Source organism: Triturus cristatus, chromosome 9 (assembly GCF_964204655.1).
Source record: "Triturus cristatus chromosome 9, aTriCri1.1, whole genome shotgun sequence".
NCBI lineage: Eukaryota > Metazoa > Chordata > Amphibia > Caudata > Salamandridae > Triturus > Triturus cristatus.
Window position 1 is genome coordinate 326,847,531 of NC_140592.1, and position 21,121 is coordinate 326,868,651.

The 21,121-nt window shown below is 40.7% G+C and overlaps 1 protein-coding gene across 1 annotated transcript in view; it reads left to right on the forward strand.

The window, feature by feature from the left end:
- The window catches only part of TRAIP (TRAF interacting protein), a 280,748-nt gene that overhangs the window by 60,011 nt on the left and 199,616 nt on the right, over positions 1-21,121 (forward strand). Inside the window, exons 2-4 of the mRNA XM_085625058.1 lie at positions 6,090-6,147; positions 7,311-7,394; positions 18,428-18,467. Of these exons, the coding sequence (XP_085481184.1) occupies positions 6,090-6,147; positions 7,311-7,394; positions 18,428-18,467 (182 nt within the window). The remainder of the gene's footprint in view (positions 1-6,089; positions 6,148-7,310; positions 7,395-18,427; positions 18,468-21,121) is intronic.

The following is a 21,121-nucleotide window of genomic DNA, read 5'->3' on the forward strand; positions in this document are numbered from 1 at the left end:
CGTGCAGGTGTGAAGAGGTTGGGTTATCATTTGATGTCATTTGTCCCAATAGAGTATTAAAGTCGTTGTCCGTAAAACCAAAGGTTTTAAGTCCCTCCATCTTTGTCGCCAAGTGAATGTACGCTTATATAACAGTCTGTCAAGCCAGTCAAGCCCTTTATATCTGCCCTGCTGCTTCAATTCGCATTTCTGGGACGTATTCTGGGGAGTTTAAGATATACAGGGGCACCCGGCAGGGCTGCCCTTGTTCCCCTCTTCTTTTCGCTCTCTATATTGAGCCTCTGTTGATTAAAATTGAATACGATTTAGAGATTATACCAGTTAAGCCTATGTTGGAACCTATTAAAGTTTTAGCTTACGCTGACAACGTGGCTGTCGTTACAACGGATGTGGTCAAATCCATGAGACTAATTGAAATTTTGACGGCTGAATTTGGTTCTGTATCCGGCTACAAATTGAATTTACATAAGACACAAGTCCTTTTCACCGGCACTGGCGTTCTTCCAGGTGTCAATACTGTTACAGAGGCTGTCTATTTGGGTGTTAAAATTGCTTCGAAGGTACAAACTATTGTTAACTTAAACTTTGATCCAATTTTAACCTCATCTAATAAAATGTTAGAACATTTGGAGTATCTTCACCTATCCTTATATGGTAGGTGTAATGTTATTAAGATGGTGATTTTCCCGAAATTTCTCTATTTATTCCGTTCAATTCCACTTCTGTTACCCAACTTATATTTTACAAGAATAGAAAGAATGTGTTCTCGCTTTATATGGGGGTATAAGAGGACAAGGAGAGCTTTCAAAAAACTTAATCTACCAAGGGTGAGGGGGGGACTGAATGTCCCCCAATTTCAGTATTATTACTGGGCGGCGATTTTGTTCTTTGGTACACAGGTGTATACAGATCCTGCTGTTTCCCCATCTATATATGAGCTTATTATAGGGCCTGAAGCCAAATATTTATTTTCGAAGTTTTTGGAGTCCAGTTACTATAAAAGAACCCGCTTCAAGATTCTGGGGGCCGCTGCTGCAGTCTGGTCAAAAGTCTGTAAACTTTTTATTTTGGAGGAATATAACTGATACATGCCCTAAGGAATAATAGGGAAACTTCCTACGATTTTTTGTGATGCAACCACGCGGAGATGGAACACTCGGGGGATCAGAACTATTGGGGACCTCTTTCTAAACAATCAATTGATGTCCTTTTCGGAACTCCAAGAGAAGTTCGGGCTGCAACGCACCGACTTCTTTAAACATCTCCAAATCCGATGTTTTTTAGATAAACTTGACTCAAGAGGGCAGATCAGTTTGCAAATGAATCCGATATTGGAATGTATTAAAGGGAGATGTAAGATTTCTCAACTCTCTAAAATCATAATCGCAACTCAGCAGGACGATCTTGTTTATTTTGAGCAACGTTGGGACAAGCGGCTGGGGATAGTAGGTGTTGATTTACAAATAGCTTTGAATCTTGCCGATGCTGTTATTTTTTCTGGTAGCTTTAAAAGCCAATGCTATATGGCTATTTTTGATCTGTACTATTTTCCAGCGAAGATAGCTAAATGGGGAACAAATCGTGAGGATCTATGTCCCAGATGCGCCTTGAGGGCAGCAGATCTGGTGCATATGTTATTTGATTGTCCTGTACTAGTCTCTTTTTTCAAAGAAATACAATGTTTTTTGAATTCAGGTCTTGGAGTCTCTGTTAATATCACACCTCAATTAGTGTTATTTGGATATGAGTTTGGGGTAAATATTAGAAAGCGCTCAACCCCTGAGAAAGGGTTTTTGTTTATATGTATGGCTATTATCCGCTGGTGTATTACCTCCCAATGGCTCAGTCTGGATGCACCGTCTTTTTCTATATGGAAGGCTAAACTATTATCCTTGTATAATTTGGAAATTGCTTTGTACAAACCTAAAGGTAAAAGAAAAAAAGAATTTGGGTTTGCATTATGGGCCCCAGTAATGAACTGGGTCTGATTGTTCTATTTTTTGTTCTTGTGTACTGCTTATGTAAAGAGAATCGTTTTCTGTCTGTAAGTTTGATATCATCAATGCTGATTTAAATAAAATCAATAAAAACTTTTTTTTCAAAAAAAGGAATACACTTCCGGGCCCCATCAGCATTATTCAAGCAGGACAATTCTATTTCATATCTCGGAAGTAGACCTCTGCAGACTTCTATACAAACTGTAGATCTCTCTTCAAGCTTAGCCAAGGCTAATACCAGATTTGTCATCTAGTGCTGTATCAGTCTCAGAAATGTGAAACTTTTAATAATGCCTCCATGTGGCTAAACAAGAGCCTGGAAATAACACAAATCAAAGAAGGGTGCAGGGGTCCTCTTCAGACAGGAACCAAGCATGTCTTGGGAGAGAGCACCTCCAACTGGACCAAAAGTAAATAGATTTTGAACAGTGTACACCACTTCTTTAAGTTTAACTCAAGTCAACAAACTCGTATCAACTGTATTCACACGCAGATAAGCTGAGCGCACCCAAATCTCCAGATGAGAGCCCCATCACTCAAATAAGAATGCAGATGGAGAGTGGAAAGTTGCAACACATTAAATCACGTTTTCATGGCCCGTTTTAGAATGCCAACACAAGCTGCTGTTTCGGAATGTATGCTAGAATGCATGTGAAAACAGATAATGTTGGAGCATGGCACCATCACAAAACGTGTGCTGGCAATTTGGATTCCTTCACTCAACAGAGCACACTGAACATGATCTGCAGCCCATGAATTCCTGTCCATGTTACGTGACAAAGATGCAGCCCATCCACATGCCCATGAAGCCCACTGCAACCGCCCTGTTAAATGGGATGAGAAAAAGATATTTAGGTTGAAGACTACACTCACCTATATTGGGGTGATTCAAAACCTTCATTATTCGTACTTCACGGGAGAGCTGAAACAACAAAAACAAGAGCATGTCGGACGTCATTTTCAGGCTATGCAACTTGCAATAAATAACCAGGCTTTTTTAATTTTTTTTTTAAATAAGGCATCTACAGTTACAAAACAGGGTTGTCTGCTAAAACATAGATCAATTTCTTGACCATGGGCAAAAGATGTGTGCAGAAGTTCATAACGGGCAATTGCATCAACGAGAGGTATGCTCTCTTCAAAAACTGCAGAGTGAAAGGATTCTGGCCAGAGAATGCCCAAGCATTAAGCAGTTATGTACCTGTACCATCAGTCTTCACTGCGGAAAGCTCTACCCTGCTTCCGTTTCCCATACCCTTAACCCAAGCCAAAAGCATGGTTAAAGCTAACCGGTCTCGACTTTAGGACCAATTGGTTTTGCCAATGGTTTTTAATCAAGGTGTACAGCATCTCTGATGTTGTGCATAATGGCTAAAGAAGATTTAAAAACAAAAAATAAGCCTATAACACAGCTGCTCGCGTCATTTGCAGGCACGCACAACACACTTGCATGCACCTATAAAATTATGCGGCCATGTTATTTGCCAAACTGAACTAGATTAATAGATTAAAAAACAAAATGTGCAAAAGTTTTTTTTTTTCTTTAAACCGATGAGGGCCAGCAAAACGGGAGGTTCAAACACCACAAGGGTCCGGGTGAGTGGAAGCAACACTGAGTGCATGAGGGGCGGAAAAAGCAGATACCAGAGAGAGAGAAATATGGAGTTCAAAGGGGAAGAAGCACAATGGAGAAAAAGCAATGTGGGGAGCAAAAACAGGGCGAGCGCATCACAAAGGGGCATAGAAGGAGAAGCACAATCCTGTGAGAGAGCAACACAGCACAGAGCGGGAGAATAGAAACACTAGAAAGATCTGGGAAACACATGCGCTCTCAAGGAATGTGTAAGACAAAAGAAACAAGCATTGGCTCACAGAGAACATCAAAGCGGCCGTGAAAGTGATCGCAATCGCGATTAAGCGCGGCGCGTGCCCGCGCACATGCTACTGTAGCTCTAGGCCGGCCATGGTAGCATTTTTTTAAGCCCTCACAAAAAGTCTCGCCAGACCAGCGCATGCGCTGGGTCAGGCGAGACCTAAAAAAAGGCCTATGAAACGGGGGAACCCCCTGGCCTAACCAGAAGCAGCTGATGATATAGGCAAAATGTCACCCTTAGTATTGAAAACGGGTTATAAACTGAGCCTGGGCTTGTCTGCCGATATGCAGCCCTACCGCTGCAGTCTTACCCCGCGGGGTGTAAAGCTCCAGGCCGGCCGGGGACTGACAGGAGAACGCGGGTGGAGGCGCTCGACTGCAGGCCATAACTGACGCGCTCTCCGCCCGCGTACCTGATGTAACGTCAGCGCAGGAGGCGCGCCCTCTAACCTACGGAGACGGCCCGAAGGGACTAGAAACCGTTTCCGCGGCCGTCAGTGTAAGATAAATAAAATCTCAGTTACTCAAAACAGCACAATAACATAACCAATTAACGGAAAACTTGTAATATCAGCAATATGTCAGAATACGCAAGATTAAAGGAAGGAGCAAAGTCCAGACTTCACTTGAGGCTGCAGCAACGAAGACAGCGAGGGACAAGATTAGTTAATAGGACTGCGGACTCCTGATTGGTGGACTCTGTTGACACGTTGCACTTCATGGTTTTCCCTGTGGTTCTTGGGAAACAAAGTTTTTTGTGTCAAAGTTCAAGTTTTAAAATGGCTGGTATGAAAAATAAAGAAGAAAGAATATGCATAATCCTTGCCTCCGGGTCCTGACATAGAATTGTAAGCAACTGTTATTACCTAGTGACTTTCGATGCATTTCTGCCTTCCAGATGTAAGACTATGTGTAAACAAAGAAGTCACTTTGAAAAATGTCCTATTGTTCACATGCTAGTATGGATACCAACAATTTCGGAAATGTACAAATAGCTACTGTTTCTAAACTCTATATTTTGTTCCCATTTCATAGGTGTCTTTCATACCGATTTGTCACTGTTTTTATTTTCCCAAATGAATTGCTATATACCCGGTACACAATAAAAAAAAAAACATTGCAAGACACTGTTCTTGTCTCTGGGTTCCTCGGGTTCTTGGTGAACCTACAAGTCTTCTATGTCCCCACAACCAGAAGGGTCCAGCGGATGTAACGTTATATTGCTTTCAAATAACTGTCATACTTGGAAGAAGTTGCAGGTGAAAACATTGGCAAAAATGGCTGGTTTTTTTCAACTCATTTTCAATTTTTCCTATTTTCAGCTGTTAGTTTCTATAAAAAAAAACCTTGACGGATCTACACAAATTACCCCTTGCTGAATCCAGAATTTTGTCTACTTTTCTGAAATATATAGCTTTCCAGGATCCATTATTGCTTTCATACCCATTTATACCATTAACTGAAAGGAGATTGAAAGCACAAAAAATAGCAAATATAGGCTATGTCCCAGTAAAATGCCAAAACTGTGTAAACATTTTTCGTTTTCCGACAAAAGTCTGTCAGTCCCTGAAAGCTGGGAAGATGGTGATTTCCGCAACACAAACCCTTTGTTGATGCTATTTGCAGGGAAAAACGAGACTCTTTCTTCTGCAGCACTTTTTAACCATTTAAAAAAAAAAAAAAACGACATCTATCTGTATTTTGGCTAATTTCTGGGTCTCCTCATCAACAAACCCTGGGTACCTTTAAAATCCCCATGATGTTGGAAGAAAACGACGCAAATTTGGTGTGGATACCTTATGTGGTCAAAAAGTTACAGGGGCCTAAGTGCTATCTACCACAAATAGCCAGAAAAAGGCTTAGTACGGGGGGTGGGTGAATCTAGCAACAAGGGGTTTAAGGACCATGTCTTGTGTTGACAAGGATAATCTTTCTAGTTCTTAAGTGCATATAAGATTATCTGTTCAGTTATACACAAGCAGTTGCAGCTTCCATTCCAAAAAGCAAACTACCAGGTCCAAGTACCCAGATTTCAAGTTTTGTGTATTATACTATATTGAGGATTTGTTAGAATTACAATTGAATTGGGTGTCTAATTGAATCTCTAACATGTACTGCATTGTGTAATTGCTGCATAACTGTGATGCCATTTTGTATCTGTAGAACAGTCGTGCCATTTGTAGTTACGTTTTGTCCATAATTTGTTTTTCTTTCTCCAGCCTTAACCAGTGGTTTAGCACGGCCCCTAACCGGACATGTCCACAGTGCAGAATTCAGGTACTGCATAAATAATTGATGCTACTTTGAGTAGCAGTCATTGTTTTGTATATTATTTGAGTTTTTTTATCCATTGCCTGGTAACCAGACCTCTGCTTTTAGCTTATGCACAAGCTCAGAAAATGTTTTCTAATGCCATTCCTCCCGAAATGAATAACCTTAAATTAAAGCCATCTTAAAATGTGTGGACGAAATCACCTTCATATATAAGAGCAGGTCAAAGCTCCTTCTTTCTTTGTGGATGAGTTACGTAGGACCCTTAAATCTGTGTTCTTTTTTTAAAAGACAAACCCAGCCAGATTTAATACCGGTTTATAGTTGTAACCATGTTCTGCGGTGGTAGTTTAGCTTATGCATTACAGGGAGAGAATATCAGGCAATAAATAAATATAAGTTTTCCTAAAATAAATTGTATTAAATAAAATAAATTACTGATGTGTGAGCTCTCTATGCATAGTAGGAAAGGTGTAATCTGAAACTGGACTGCAATCCCTGAAATTCCCTCTGTACAGAACTTCTTTTGACTTCTGGTTGACTGACCACCTGTACATCGGACTGTGCAATCAACCTATTCATCACAGTTGTAAATTCAAGCAATCCTAATAAGAAAGAAATATAGATCCAAAATACCAGACATCTTTATCCATGGAGGTCCATGCATGGGGAATTCAGTACTCTGATAAGAGAAACTCAGGAGCCGGAGACACAGGATAGGACCCAACCACACAAGAACAATGTGTGACACTTGAGACATGAAGGGAACGCCTAAAACATTATTTCAACCTGTATAAAACACAGCCATAAGGTTAACAACCATGTGATTGTGGATTAACCTTTTCTCGTAGTCTACCCAAGTACTGAGAGTCCAAGTAACTGTTGAACACTGTGTTTTACTAGTAACTAATTAAAGTTCCTTGTGCCACAAAACTGGTGGGGATTTACACTAAGAATACAAATGAATATTTTAATAATGACTTGGACGATAGTGGAGTGTTGCAAGAATTCCATATCAGTGTTTTCCTAGTCAAATAGTTTAAAACAATCTTCTCAGTATTGAATGAAAAATCCTAAAATTCTAAAGAGAATGTATTTTTTTGTAAAATGTATTTTATTGTTCTTTCTTTCTGGTCAAATGTTGCTTTCACTGTGGATGTGTTTTTCAGGTCAGCAACAGACACATAATCCAAAAGCTGTTCTTTGATAGTGGTGGAGAAGGAGAAGCACCTCTGGATGCAGAAAGTTTAAAGGTATTTTAGGCATGTTTCCTACGTATTTCATTACTGTTTTTTTGTATGCTGGTTATTTTATTGGGGGAATAATATCTGGGCAGATATGACCCAAGTGAGGTTTACAGATTACAAGTTTACAGACAACCTTGTGCTGAATTGTAGTTCCAGGTTAATGTTGCTGGAAGTAGAGGACCAGGCGGGGTATCTGGGAACTACATATTGAGATATGCCTTACTGGATGTTTGATGCAAGGTCTTCTTTTTACAGCAAACTGTGAAATCCATACCGGTATTTTCTCCCATCTGCCCTGCTACCTCGGTTATCCTAATTACAAGCCTGTTTAGTTTATTGCGCCAAACAGTGTCAGCAGCATATGTAGACATTTGCTGGTGTTATTTAAAACTATTAGTACATTATCTTATTCCTGCTTTATTTTAGAAAAAACGTATCCTGAATTGTGTTTACTGGTTAATAGACACAATCGGAAGGACTAAGACTTTTTAAGTGTAGGTCCAGCATACATGATCATATATCTAGAAATGTACCAGTAGGTATGCAGTTCTTATGGGGGGGACGGGTCTAGAGGGTAAAAGGGGGACGGGATTCCAGGTGAGAGAAGGAAGGAGGGGAGAGCTCCAATAAGGAGCAATAGCCCTCAAACACCCGAGGGGTGTCATGCTTCATCATAGGGTAGCTCCTCGTTGGACCGGCGGCGCAATGCCCAACGGGCCCTGCAGGGGGGCTCTTTGCTGGAGGTCTTCTATGTTGTTTACCAGGAGGCCCTAGATGAGCAAGTATGTGGTGAGTAGAGTGAGTGTCAAAATTAAAATGAGTCTAAAAATAGCTATGAGTGTCCGAAGGACCTTTATTTGCTGGACACTGATACTATGGTTCAAAGCTGACTATGAGAGTCCTGGCTGGCAAGGAAAATGAAACCTGCTGCAGCTCAATATGTGTGGTGAGAAGTGAAAAGTGGTCAATAGGTCAACCTGTTTCATGCCTTGATTCTCCTAAAGGATGAGCGGCATTTCATCAGGACTGGGGGGGGGGGGGGTGGAACAAGAATCCTAATCTACTCTAAAGTAGTGGGGACGGTCAAGAGGGTGACCTATGAAGTACTGTCCCTGTGTCATGGATTCGTGGGTAATCCAGAGAGGGATAAGCGGGTGAGAGAAATATCTTCCTTCTGGTGAGACCTAGAAGGGATTGTAGATGATCCCCAGCCTAGGACGTCCGAATTTTCCGCAGCAATGGTGGGGGTGAACCACCGCTATTACGGGTTTCCTAATCGTGGAACCTGCCCACGTCCGGACGCCTGGTTAGTCTCAGGGGTGGTAGAAGTACAGGCAGGTTATTGGGGAAGTACACATTGAGAACAATATATTGAAAATAATTACAGGCAAACATGGATCCATAGAAATGTGTCCGGGCCTGGACAAGTATTTCTTACAGGTAGACATTCCGTTCATGTACTTTGAGAACTATGATCTTAAATGCCACACTGGAGCTGAGAGGCTGGGACTTGTTTTTAAAGCTAATGGTGATATCCATAGCGAAATATTCTAACATCAGCCTTGCTACCATGGTTATTATCATTCCAAGCCAGTTCTAGTTTCTTCTGCCAAATGTTGACGGCAGCATATATTGAACTGTGTTGCTTGCGAAAAAAATGGTAAATGGGGTAGTAGCAGAATCTGGAGGTTGACAGGGCGTGTGGTCTTAGCTTAGTTATGGTAAGCTTACTTTCAAAGTGTGTTTCTCACCTGGTAAGGTATCCTGGCACTAATAATCAGAGACTGATATGACCATGGTGGAGGTCTAGGTAAAGAGACATGTCAGTTTCTTGCGGAATACTAGTATTGATGAAGTGGCTCTGATTTTTAGGATGAGGTCATTACAGGGTTTTGGAGCATGGAAGGAGAGGGAGCAACCAACGGCTCTGTGTATTCAGTGGATGTGAGCGAGCAGGACTCCGGCTGAGTCCAGGTGTCTGGTCAGTGTGTGGAAGTGTATGCAGCTGTTGAGGTAGTAGGAGCCTAGGTTGTGTAGTGCTTTACAAGTGGGGGTGAGGAGCTTGAAGTATGTGCATTTGTGAATGGGGAGCCAGTGATTGTCTCTGAGGTGCGAGGTTATATGTTTGCCTGAGTGTGAGTTTGTCTGCTGCATTTTGTATGACCTGAAGTCTTCTGGTCAGTTGGGCAATAATACCGACTTAAAGTATGTTGCCCTAGATAAGCCTGCTGGTGATGAAGGCTTAGGTGACGGTTCTGCGTGTGTTGATCAAAGATTTGATTTGAAGATTCATTTTTTTCCAGAATCTTAAGGGGGTAGAAAATGGACTTTGGTCATTGAGAATTTGTGATCCAGTATTATTTCAAATTTCTTGGCTTGGTGGACCCGGGTAAGGAGTTGTTTTGAGATCTCTTGAACCTCCAAGTGGAGTTTAATAGCGAGGCATTTCTGCCAAAGAGTACCTCTTCCGTTTTGCGAGTGTTGAGTTTTAGACAGTTGGTCTTCATTCATCTTGTGATGTTGGACATACACTAGTTTTAGTTGGTCCCGATACTGGACGTTTCGTCAGAGAGGGGGAGCTGGATGTCATCTGCATAGTTGATGACTTTGTGTGGATTCGGATGAGGTTTGCGAGAGGTGCCATGTAGGTGTTAAACAGTGTGAGGCTGAGAGTGTGGGGTACTTTGTAAAAGAGGTCCAGTGTGAGAGTACTGACTGGGTTTGGCTGCAGAGGAAGGAGCAGATCCAGCAGAAAACGGGTCCTTGTATGCCAGCGTAGTGTAATTGTTGAATGAAGACAATGGTGTTTCCTCTGTCCATGATCAGTCAGATGTCACCTGTAGCAGCAGTGAGGGCAGTCTCATTGCTGTCGGGCCTGAAACCAGATTGGGAGGTGTCGAGAAGGGCTTTGTATTTTAGGACGTCAACTAGTCGCTTATTGATGAGTTTTCTCCTGGACTTTGGAAGGGTAGGGCAGCAAGTGGATGGCGCGGCACTTAGCAAGTGTCTCAGGTCAACGAAGGGAGAGCGCTAGTAATGTGGCGTGCTTCCAGGCGCCCGGGGAAGTGGCTGTGTCAATTGAGGTTTTTTTAGTATCTGGGTTAGTGCTCAGCTGATTGTGTTCTAATCCTTTGGTAAAGATGCAGCGAGGGCAGGTCTCCGATTGTGCTCCAGAAAGGATGGAGTGCAAGGTAATAGCGTTTTCTAACGTGATGATGGTGTGCAAGGTAATCATGGTGGATTTTTGGGGCATGTCTTGACGGGTAAGAGTGCTATGATGGTAATGAATCCTGCCGGGGTTGAAGTTGTTGTAGAAGTTGCTGATATTGTTGCTAAAAAAGTGGGAGAGCTTAAAGCAGAGGTTCAGCGAGGGGGAGATGCTGGAGGAGTTTGCAGCAGGTGTTGTGAACCCCTTCATGATGGTGAAGATTTTCTCGGTGCGGTTTATCCTGGCTTTGATATGTTTGGTGAGAGATGATCCAATTCGTTGGTAGTATAATCTTAGGGCTGATTTGTAGGTGTTTTTATCAGTGTCATTGTGGGTCTATTTCCGTCTGTTCCCGAATTGCTTGAGATGGTGTTTGGGGAGTCTGAGCTCTTTCATGTACCAGCTTGCTTGTGGTCTGGTCCTTCAAATTTGTCAGTAAGGCAGATTTTGTTCCAGAAGGTGTGCTTTTTGTGATTTGGTGTAAATCTGTTTAGTACGTATTAAGAAATTAAGGTACAAAAATATTTGTATATCTGGATGGTTGGGTTCGAGAGACTCTCGCGGGAATCCGTGATTTCAACTTAAACAAGCATTTGCAATGCAATAGGTCTCGCAGGTACCAGAGTTTAACCTAATGGCATTGTAAATGACAATGCCTTTTATTTATGCTTTTAAAACGACAACAAAAATAAAAGGCATTGTTATTTGCAAAGTCAATAGCTCAAACTCTCGTAAATGCGAGACCTATTGCATTGCAAATGCTTGTTTGGCTCTGGTGGCGACAAGGCGGCCAGTCACACATGCAATGAAGTGTTTAAGGTCAATAGGCAATCATTTTCGAAATGTGATCGGAGACATATGGTAATGCTATTTTTCCCTGAGCGGCTGCAGCATTTCTTTAAAAAAATACGTTTTTTCCCCCTGACACTGCTGGTTTAACATCATGGACATGGTCAGGCCGAAGGGCTAGTGCCCTATCACAGGACGTCTTGTATATTGTTACATTGGGTAATAGTAAAACCTGTTATTTACAGTGTGAAAAGACAGTAGTGTGATAAATTAAAGAACATTATTACACAAATAAATGGTGCACAATCAGAGTTGTTTAACACAGCGCCCCAAATACTACAGATTAATTTGTGCTAATTAACAGAACACCCTGATCACTAGGGCACAATCTGCTGTTTCGCCATCTTCCTAGCTAAATAAGGCTTTATGTGATGTATTTCACAAACAGTCCAGATAAACAACTCATTGCATCTGTGGTATTTGACATGACACAGACCTCTAATTGTGAATCTACACTATATGAAAGGGCATCCGGAATAATGTAGTAATACTTAGCCGACTGTCCGGATACATAGTGCAGAATATGGGCTATTTAACAGTACATCCGGAAGATTAAGGCACAGACGCTACTATTTTAAGGGATCATTGGGTGGCAGGATCAGTCATGGTATGTGGATTTTAAGCGCTTCGTTTGATACCAGCATTATGGCGCTATAGGAATTACTGGCACTAGTTTTCCCTACAGCTTTGTGCCTTAGCTCGCTTGATACCTTGATAGACCCACCTCCCTTTCTCCGTATACTTAACTGCAATGTACTGATAGGGATGGGGATTTTACATTATTTAAAAAATGTGCTTTACTGAAACCACCTAACACGTGGAGTTTGACCAGACACTCGCGGTGCAGATACACACTACGGCAGCTGTCAAATGAAGAGACAGTCTTCTGTACAATAATACTTTACATAGAACCGATGTTCAGCTGCCAAGGTTTGCCCAATTTACTAGCTGACAAAGGTGCCCAACATTAAATATAAAATAAATGGGTGAAAACGGGGGGATGTCACCCTCTCCATCCCTAAAGCGACATTCTCGCTTAGTAACAAGATTGTAAGGACTCGGCGCTGAGAAGCGGCAAAAAGGCTACATTTTGGCGCTTCGCGCAAGTGTACTGGAACAAAATATACGTTGAACATATGCAGGCTGGGTTTCGAGCATTCACAGAGTGTGTCCACAGTCTGGGTGCAGTGCAATCTTACATGGAGCACACACAGCACATGTGCATGCGCAGCAGAGAACTGTGTACGAACACGCACGCAATGGGCCTAGAGATCGATCACACCGAATATAGAGACAGCACACAGGCACGGACGGAGGGTGCAAAGAACATACTGAGATCACCCTGTATACTACTTGGGACATACATGCAGTATGTCTACGGATAACTCACAGTACAAAACATCATGCTTGTGGTATGCAGACAGCGCAGACGGCGCTTAAACCCACAGGAGGCTGCACGTACGGCATTCACAGAGGGTGCACACATACAGCATGCATAAAGTATACCTACATAGCCGATGACGAAGTGAATGCACACACAAACTGCACCTACAACAGTAAATGCATTCCTTTAGAGAATACACACTTAGAGTATACACGACATGACGCGCGCACACATACACACACAGCGGGCATAGTCACAAATGGGCACGCATTCAGTCTGCGAGTACAGCTGACATGCACCGGGCATATACAGCAGATGCATGCACATAGAAAGACACAAGTGAAGGTCACACGTAGGGACATTCACAGTGTCCACATGCACAGAGCGGGGGTCACAGCTGATGCGGCGCTCGTGCAGGATGGATACATGCACACTAGTAATAGTATGCGTAGTACACAAATGACTACAAGCGCACCGCAAACACAACCACCCACGGCCACTGCTGTTGGGACACTAAAGGGGACACCCTCAGGCTGAGATACCCGCTGCAGCTCCCCTACACCCTGAAGCACACCACCCATCCCCTGGCGCCCGCTCGGCAGCACACGCCTGTCTCCGGTCTCTCCTCCGGTGCCCGGGCTGCAGCAGCAGCTCCTCGCTTCTTACGCGTGCCCATCTCCTATCCCTTGTGCTAACACTGGGAGCGATGGGAGCGGTACGCCCTTGTGCTAACGCTGGGAGCTGTACGCGGGCACAGCTCCTGTCCCCCTTCCGAAAAGAAACCGACAACAATAGATCTCGCCAAGGCGAGCAGCGCATGTGCTGCGTCACTAGGCAACACCTAAAAATAGAGCGTTCTGATTGGCATAGGGGGCTTTTTCCTCCTTTGGCCATCTTGCTCCTGCAGGAATGAGCACTCTGATTGGCTAACGCAATATGAAAGAGAATTTTGCAGCAGCAATTGCAGGACCCTGGGTTCTTAGTCCCCTGTCCTGAAAATTTGTTTATAAAAAAGATATGTAAGGTACAGGGTAGGATACCCGCCCCTACAGCGGCCAAAATGTTGAAAGAAAATAGTTTTTTGCTGTGATTTGGCCGCGCTCCTGCAGGATTGCTGCTAAAAAAAAAAAAATGTCAGCCGACATATTTTTTTCAACTCTTAACACCTGGGATGGGCCAGGTCCTGGGAGGCAATATATATTATTATTATTTAGGGATGGGGGCATGCACACGGCACCACTCCCGAGCCTTCTACAGACCCTGGGAACCCCATATCCTGGAGCTGACGTACCATTGAAGAGGAGGAGAGCATGTGGGGAGGGAGGGCAGAGATATAGATATATATATATATATATATATATTCTCCCAAATCAAAAAATTTAACATTGAAATTAACAAATATAAACGTAAAATTTCAGACCATGAAAGGAGGTATGGTCAATTGATGGAAAGACTACGGAAGGACAAAGAAGTGGTCATAAGAAACTCAGATAAGGGTGGAAACATTGTCCTTTGGCCCCTAAAAGAATATATGACTGAGGCCATGGGGCAATTAGGTAATACCGAGTGTTATAGAAAAAGCTCCTTCCTGAAATATAAAACCACTCTGGATTGCTTTATGACAAAATGACTGGCATGGAAAAACCTAGGAATGTTGAGTCCTGATGAATATAAATATCTTAGAAAGGAACATCCGATGATACCGAAAATCTATTTCATCCCCAAAGTTCACAAAGACAGGCACAAACCACCTGGAAGACCTATCATTTCGGCCTGTGATGGGCCTTTTGAGAAGATGTCACGTTATATTGACTATTTTTTCGGGAACATGTCCAGGGCCTTGAGTCGTATGTACAGGATACAATCGATTTCCTAAGGAAAATCAATAATATACACTGGCATAAAGGATATCGCATGATAGCACTAGATGTGTCTTCATTATATACCTGTATAAAAAATGGGGATGGAATTAGAGCAATGGAATATTTTTTATCACGCAGATCAATACAGTTTGTGCAGCACAATAGAATGATCATTGATTTGCTGACATTTTGTTTGAACAATAATTTGTTCCTTTTTAAGAATCAAATGTATCAACAGGTGCAAGGCGTAGCCATGGGGGCCAGCTTCTCCCCCAGCTATGCATGTTTATTCATGGGTTGGTGGGAGGAGTTGGTCCTCAGAAAGCAATATGGTAGCGCCTGCAAAGATAATATAATATGTTGGCTGAGATTTATTGATGATTTTGTTTATAATTTGGCGAGGAACGGAAGAAAGCGCAGAACAATTTATAGCCCAACTAAATGTGAATGATGTAAATCTAAAGTTCACTTCAAATATCAGTGAGGAAAGTATCACTTTTTTGGATGTTGAAATTAAGATTAATGATGATGTTATATGCACTACCTTATATCGTAAAGACACGGCAGGCAATACGTTATTACATGCATCCAGAGCACATCCCCGCCATCTTATAGACCGCATCCCCTACGGGGAAATGCTACGAATAAGAAGGATTTGTAGCAGGGAAGCAGAATGTCAAAAGAAACAAAATGAGAGCAAAGTTAGATTTCTGGAAAGAGGATACAAGGGAAAGATAATAGACGGAGCCATAGCGAAATCTAATGAAAAACCCAGAGGGGAGCTATTAATTTATCAAAATAGATCAAAGAAATCAGTGGGATCACTGAATGAACCTATACGACTCATTATATCATTTTCAAGGCAGGAAAGACAGATAAGAGAAATGAGACGTAACTGGCCCATAATTTTGGATGATCCAGTTATAGGGCATAATCTGCCTAAGAAACCATCAATTTCGTATAGGAAGACTGCTTCTATGGGTGATGCTCTGGTCTGTAACAATCCAGAGGATCATAATACTGGCTCGTGGTTATCTGCTAGAAAAGGGTTTTTTAAATGCAGTAGTTACAGGGCATGCAAATTTGGTACCAATAAAACACAGTATTGTACAGCTTTTAGCAACGTTCCCCGACTTATCACTCCGCACTTAACATGCAAGACCGAATATGCGGTCTATGTTTTGGAGTGCAGTTGTGGTTGAAAATATATTGGGAGTACCAAACTAGCGGTTCACAAGAGAATTTTGCAACACACGAGCGATCATTAATAATGACTCAAGCTATCCTGTTGCCAGACATTTTAAAGAATGTCATGAGAGTAACCTCTCCCATTTGCAATATTATGTGGTGGATGCAATTCCACTGGATAAGAGAGGAGGCAACAGGGAAGCCAAATTAAGAAGATTAGAAACACACTTCATTTTGGAGTTAGATACTAAGCATCCGGGGGGCCTCAATACGTCTGAGGATCTCTATACTTTTTTGTGAGGATCCCATATACAGTATCTAAGAAATTGTCAATATATGATCAGTATAATCGTGCATGCAAACCCTTTTCTAATATTTGATATAATCAAATGAAATCACATTAAATTAAAGAAACTCTTATTTATAATATATATCCTCTTAACAAATTGATAACAACGTAAATGTATCGTATTGCTCTCCACATGAAAATCTAATTAGATCTTTGGATATACTCGATTTCAATGAACCTATCAGCAATATAGCACAAACATGAGTTCTTTATAGTAAACTTGACGTTTTCATCATAGTTTTTATGCACATGGGTTGTATATATAGCAAATTTTATGGAATATTTTATTGATGGATGAAATTTTATGATTGAGTTGTATTTAAGATATTGTATGTGTATATATATATATGTATGTATGTGTATATATATATATATATATATATATATATATATATATATATATATATATATATATATATATATATTTATTTATTTAATTACATATTTATATCTATGTTTACAACCATGGGAATCAATTGTAGAATCAATTTATCAATCCCGCCATTCAATATTGCTCATTTGCACATGCAAATATTTGCACCCAATGACCATACCCATATTGATATTTTTCTAATACATTGATAAAGACATTATGTCAACATAAATGGATAGTATGCGTATGTGCCTAAGAAACTGTATGTTATAATGATATGACAACTATATGCACTTTTTGGGGATATATTTTAAGGTTTTTTCTATTTTGCACAAATATTAGGAGAATTTCAGTTTTGATTTATGGTATTATGGTGATTTGATTTTAGATAAACAATGGACTAGGAACATGCACATTTCAACAATTGGTTTTTATTGTATTTATGCCATGAATTTCCAAGTGGAAGTGAAGGGATACTCGTTTGTTGTATAAAATGCTTTTGGGAAATTTACAAGTGTTTTTGAAAATGGAATTGTCACAATTAAGTGGAAAACATGCATTGAGGCAACCAATTACGTAAATGTTGAAAAGTACACAAGTTTGATCATAAGTATTTTTTCTATGTCCATTGGGAAATGTAGTAGCACTGGCACTTTAATTGTAGCACAGAGAAACCCAAACACTGTCATGTGATCAAGGCAGGCGACTGCCGAAACGCGTTATGGCGAGACTTGTTTGCGGGTAATAAATTTAGAAAAATCTGCACTTATCTCTGGGTCCGCTCTCGTTTGTCGGCAGCAGGCGACGAATAATTAGAGTTGTGGCAATATATCTATCTGTATCTTGAAAAAATTTGCCTAATTAAATGACACTGTGGAAAAATGGTATTTAGTGTTTAAAGGAGCATTGTGTGAGCATTTCAAATTGCAACAAATTGTTAATTTTGGAAACACTCGTGCACATTTTAAGAGTGGATCTACTATCATTAATGCAAGCTGAGCTTACTATATTTCACCGTATTTCCTTGGCGCACTTACCATAACCTTAAAGGCTTTATGTTGATAAACTATATATACACACCAATATGAATATCTTTCACTTATGGATAAGTCCAGCAAAATGGAGAGGCCAAGCTGGATGCACCATCATTAGGCCCATAGTCGGATGAGACTACTCACTTTCTGTTTCTCTGAAGCAAATCCAGTTGCAGGATCTACACCCATTGACTTGTGAAGATGCTGTCAGCAGGGCTCTATAGGGAAGCTGAATTTATCAGGATTAAAATCAGCAGTACAGGTTTAGTTGAGGTGGTGCTTCTTTGAAGAATTGTCACTGCTAAACATTTTAAAGTATTTTTTGAATACACATCAATGTTCTTTTGATTGCATCAAAGCTTCTCTATTTACCCTTCCATTTACTACTGTAAATATTTTTTCAATCTGACAATGGTATCCATTATGTGTTTTACTCTTTCTTTTTTGAATTTTATTGAAATGGTAATTGTTTTACCATTTCCATGCATTGAAGTTAGTCTGCTGCTGCAAACTGAGCAGCGTGCTAAATTGAATAATCTATAAAAAAAAAGTATTCTATTTTGCTTCCAACATCTAGATCAGGTTGGCTCTCTGTCCTTGACAGAAGACTTAAAATAGACAAAAGGTCCAACTGTGTTACTCATTGACAGTATAGGAACATTACAATTTCATATGTATTTCTGATGTGTTCTGAATCTGGTTCTGTGGTCAATTTTATGTGGGTGTTGAAAAGTTGTACATTGTTTACAAAGTTGCTCCCATTTACACATTTATATTGCTGATGTCTTTCAGAATGAGCTGGACAAAATTAAAGCCCAACTTTCTTCAAAAGGTATGTTTGTAGAACAAACAAAAATTGGATGTGCAGACTGTGCTCCATTAGAAATACAGATATTGAAAATGTTTTACATGTAATGACTTTTGTTGGTTAGACTTAATCATGTTTCAAATTCTTGAAAACGTCAGGATGCTTGTATGGCTGGAACAGCATTAAAGGTCTGTTCATTTTATTCATGTCTTGGTGATATGAACATGACCTAACCGATAGTTCTGGAGCGCTGATGTTTTTTTAAATTATGATCTGCACATAAAGACTGAAATCACTGCATCAGAAGTTCTGCACATAAAAGTCTATATCTCTCTAAAAGCCTGATCAAGGTGTTCTGTGCGAACAACCATTTATTGGAGTGTTAACCATTCTATCCGGCGTGCCTAAGTTTATTGGCTTTATTGATTTTTTTTTTTTTGGTGTCCTTTTTTTCCCCAAATTTCAAGTGTTTTTATAAAATAAATTTTCATATGTGTAAAAGTATTTCAACTGGCCCAGTGGCTATGCATATAATCAATTCTGTTGCTTTTACTATTTCATAGTAGGTTGGTTCAAATTCTCACGTTGAGACATCTTTAATAGATCTATGTACAGCTTGCCTCAACCTGAACAAGTATCTGAGGATTGCTGCATTCTGTTCTGTATTGCTCTCGGAGCAGGAATTTCAGATTGATTTGCTCTTGCATTGATGACTGAAGCAACCAAAACCGGGCTCTGAAGGGATTGCATTGTATTTTATTTAAACCAGGTAGTAAATTGGCTCGGTAGCCTCCCAGGCCATAAGTTAATGAAGACAGAATCTTTGTTCTTTTTCTAACAGTAGGTTCCTAAAGGGGCTGACCATGTTACTGAGTTGTTTATGAAATACTGATGTTAAGGGTGATTTTTTTATTTTGCAGAAAAACAAAGTGTGCTTTTATAGAACCATGTGATTGAAATTGGACTCCTAGGTATATGTAAGAATGTACTCGCTATAAGATTTTCTGGCAAGTTTCTGTACGTAGGAGGAATTTGTGGGGCTTGCGAGTGTGGCCAATTTTTGTCTGGTCATGGCTGATCTCTAAATTGTTAATGCAGGAGTATTCTCCTAAGGTCTACATTATTTTTTTGAGACCAACCCCGGTTTGATCAGACACAGCTGTCGTCTGCGTATTGCATAATCTTTATTTGTTTCGTTTGGGTAGGTAAGCTTGCTGGTTGCTTAGGGATGTACGAATATCTGCCACATACGAGGGTGCCAAGACTGTCTTGTTTTTAGGCCTTTGGTAATCAAGATTGTGCCGGATAATTTGGTTTTGTCTCCTAAATTCTGTATTAATCTGTGAGGCTTGTAGAGGTTTTAATGGTTTACTGAGCTAAACTATTAACATTTTATTCAAATGTTTTGAGTAGAGAGGACCTCTTTTGTGGAGGAATTTGCCATGGAAAATTGGTAGGCTAGGTGCGGAGTGTTTTTATTCCATACTGAAAGTTTTGCCATGCTTGTAGCATTCATTTTATTTGTTTTAGATTTTGAGTACCGTTTGCTTGCCCTGCTAATTGGGAGTAGGCATCCTTTTTGTGGAAAGTGGTTGATTTCAAAGTGGTCTTCAATTTCAAAGCTTTCGAATTGGTTCACCAGGTCATTTGACACAAATGTATAATCTAAGATGACCTAACTTGAATTTGATAGTTGAGTGTAATTGGATTATCACTTGAAAAGAGTCTGTTTAATGCTGGTAGTCCCATGCTATTGAATGAGTCAAGTTGGTGTGTCCCCCAAATAGTCTTTTCATTGGTTGCAGAATTTAGGCATCTGGGTTATTTCAAACCCTGTCTTCAATCAGGATTAAAGTATTCTCAGAATTGCTGCACATTAGATTAAAATGAATTTCCCCTGTGACCTTGACGACGCGTTTGTTTGAGCTTGATTGTGAAAAAGTAAAGTAACAAATGATCTTATTAATTTAGGTTTGTTTGGGCTTTATAGGCAGTGTGCAGCTAGATATTCATAAATGTGTGAGAAAATTCATAAATATTGTGTGAGAAATAAAGCAGTTTTGTAAGGCCATCCGAAGCACCTATTAGATGCTAGTGTCCTTTTTCTTCCTTTCCTGTGCTTGTTTGGCAAAATGTAAGTTGTTAGTCCTCTGTTGGGTTTATCCAGGGGTGATATCATGGTTGCGCGATTACAGAAGCTTTCGTAACCTTGTAAACCCAAGTTTGTTTGCCTGGTTCCAGGTGTTTTGCAGGCATATGATATCAAAAATGGAAATGTATGGCAGCGGTAAGGAAATGCCTCTTTTTGTATGGGTGCCCCCCCCAAGTTTGTCGACTGATGCTGCTGGTTTTTCTACTCGGAGTGCAATGAGGCCTGTTAACCAGACCTCTGTGCCAGTCCCTGATCCTAAAGTGTATGTCCTCAATGGAAAATGACTATCTTATCTGTAGGTCGCTAGTATAGGGTACCTAGGGCTTACAGCACTGTTTGTGCCCCCCTGGAGGCCCCTCAAGTAAAACGCTTCCCCCAGTCTGCCACTGATGATTGGCAGAGCAGTCATACACTCATATCCCATCTTTGTCATTAAAAGCAATGGCAAAGCTACTGCATCCCCTATACATCTGTGTTAAGTTACCCCTTTGGCAGGCCTACCAAGTCAGGGTGCAACACGTGACAC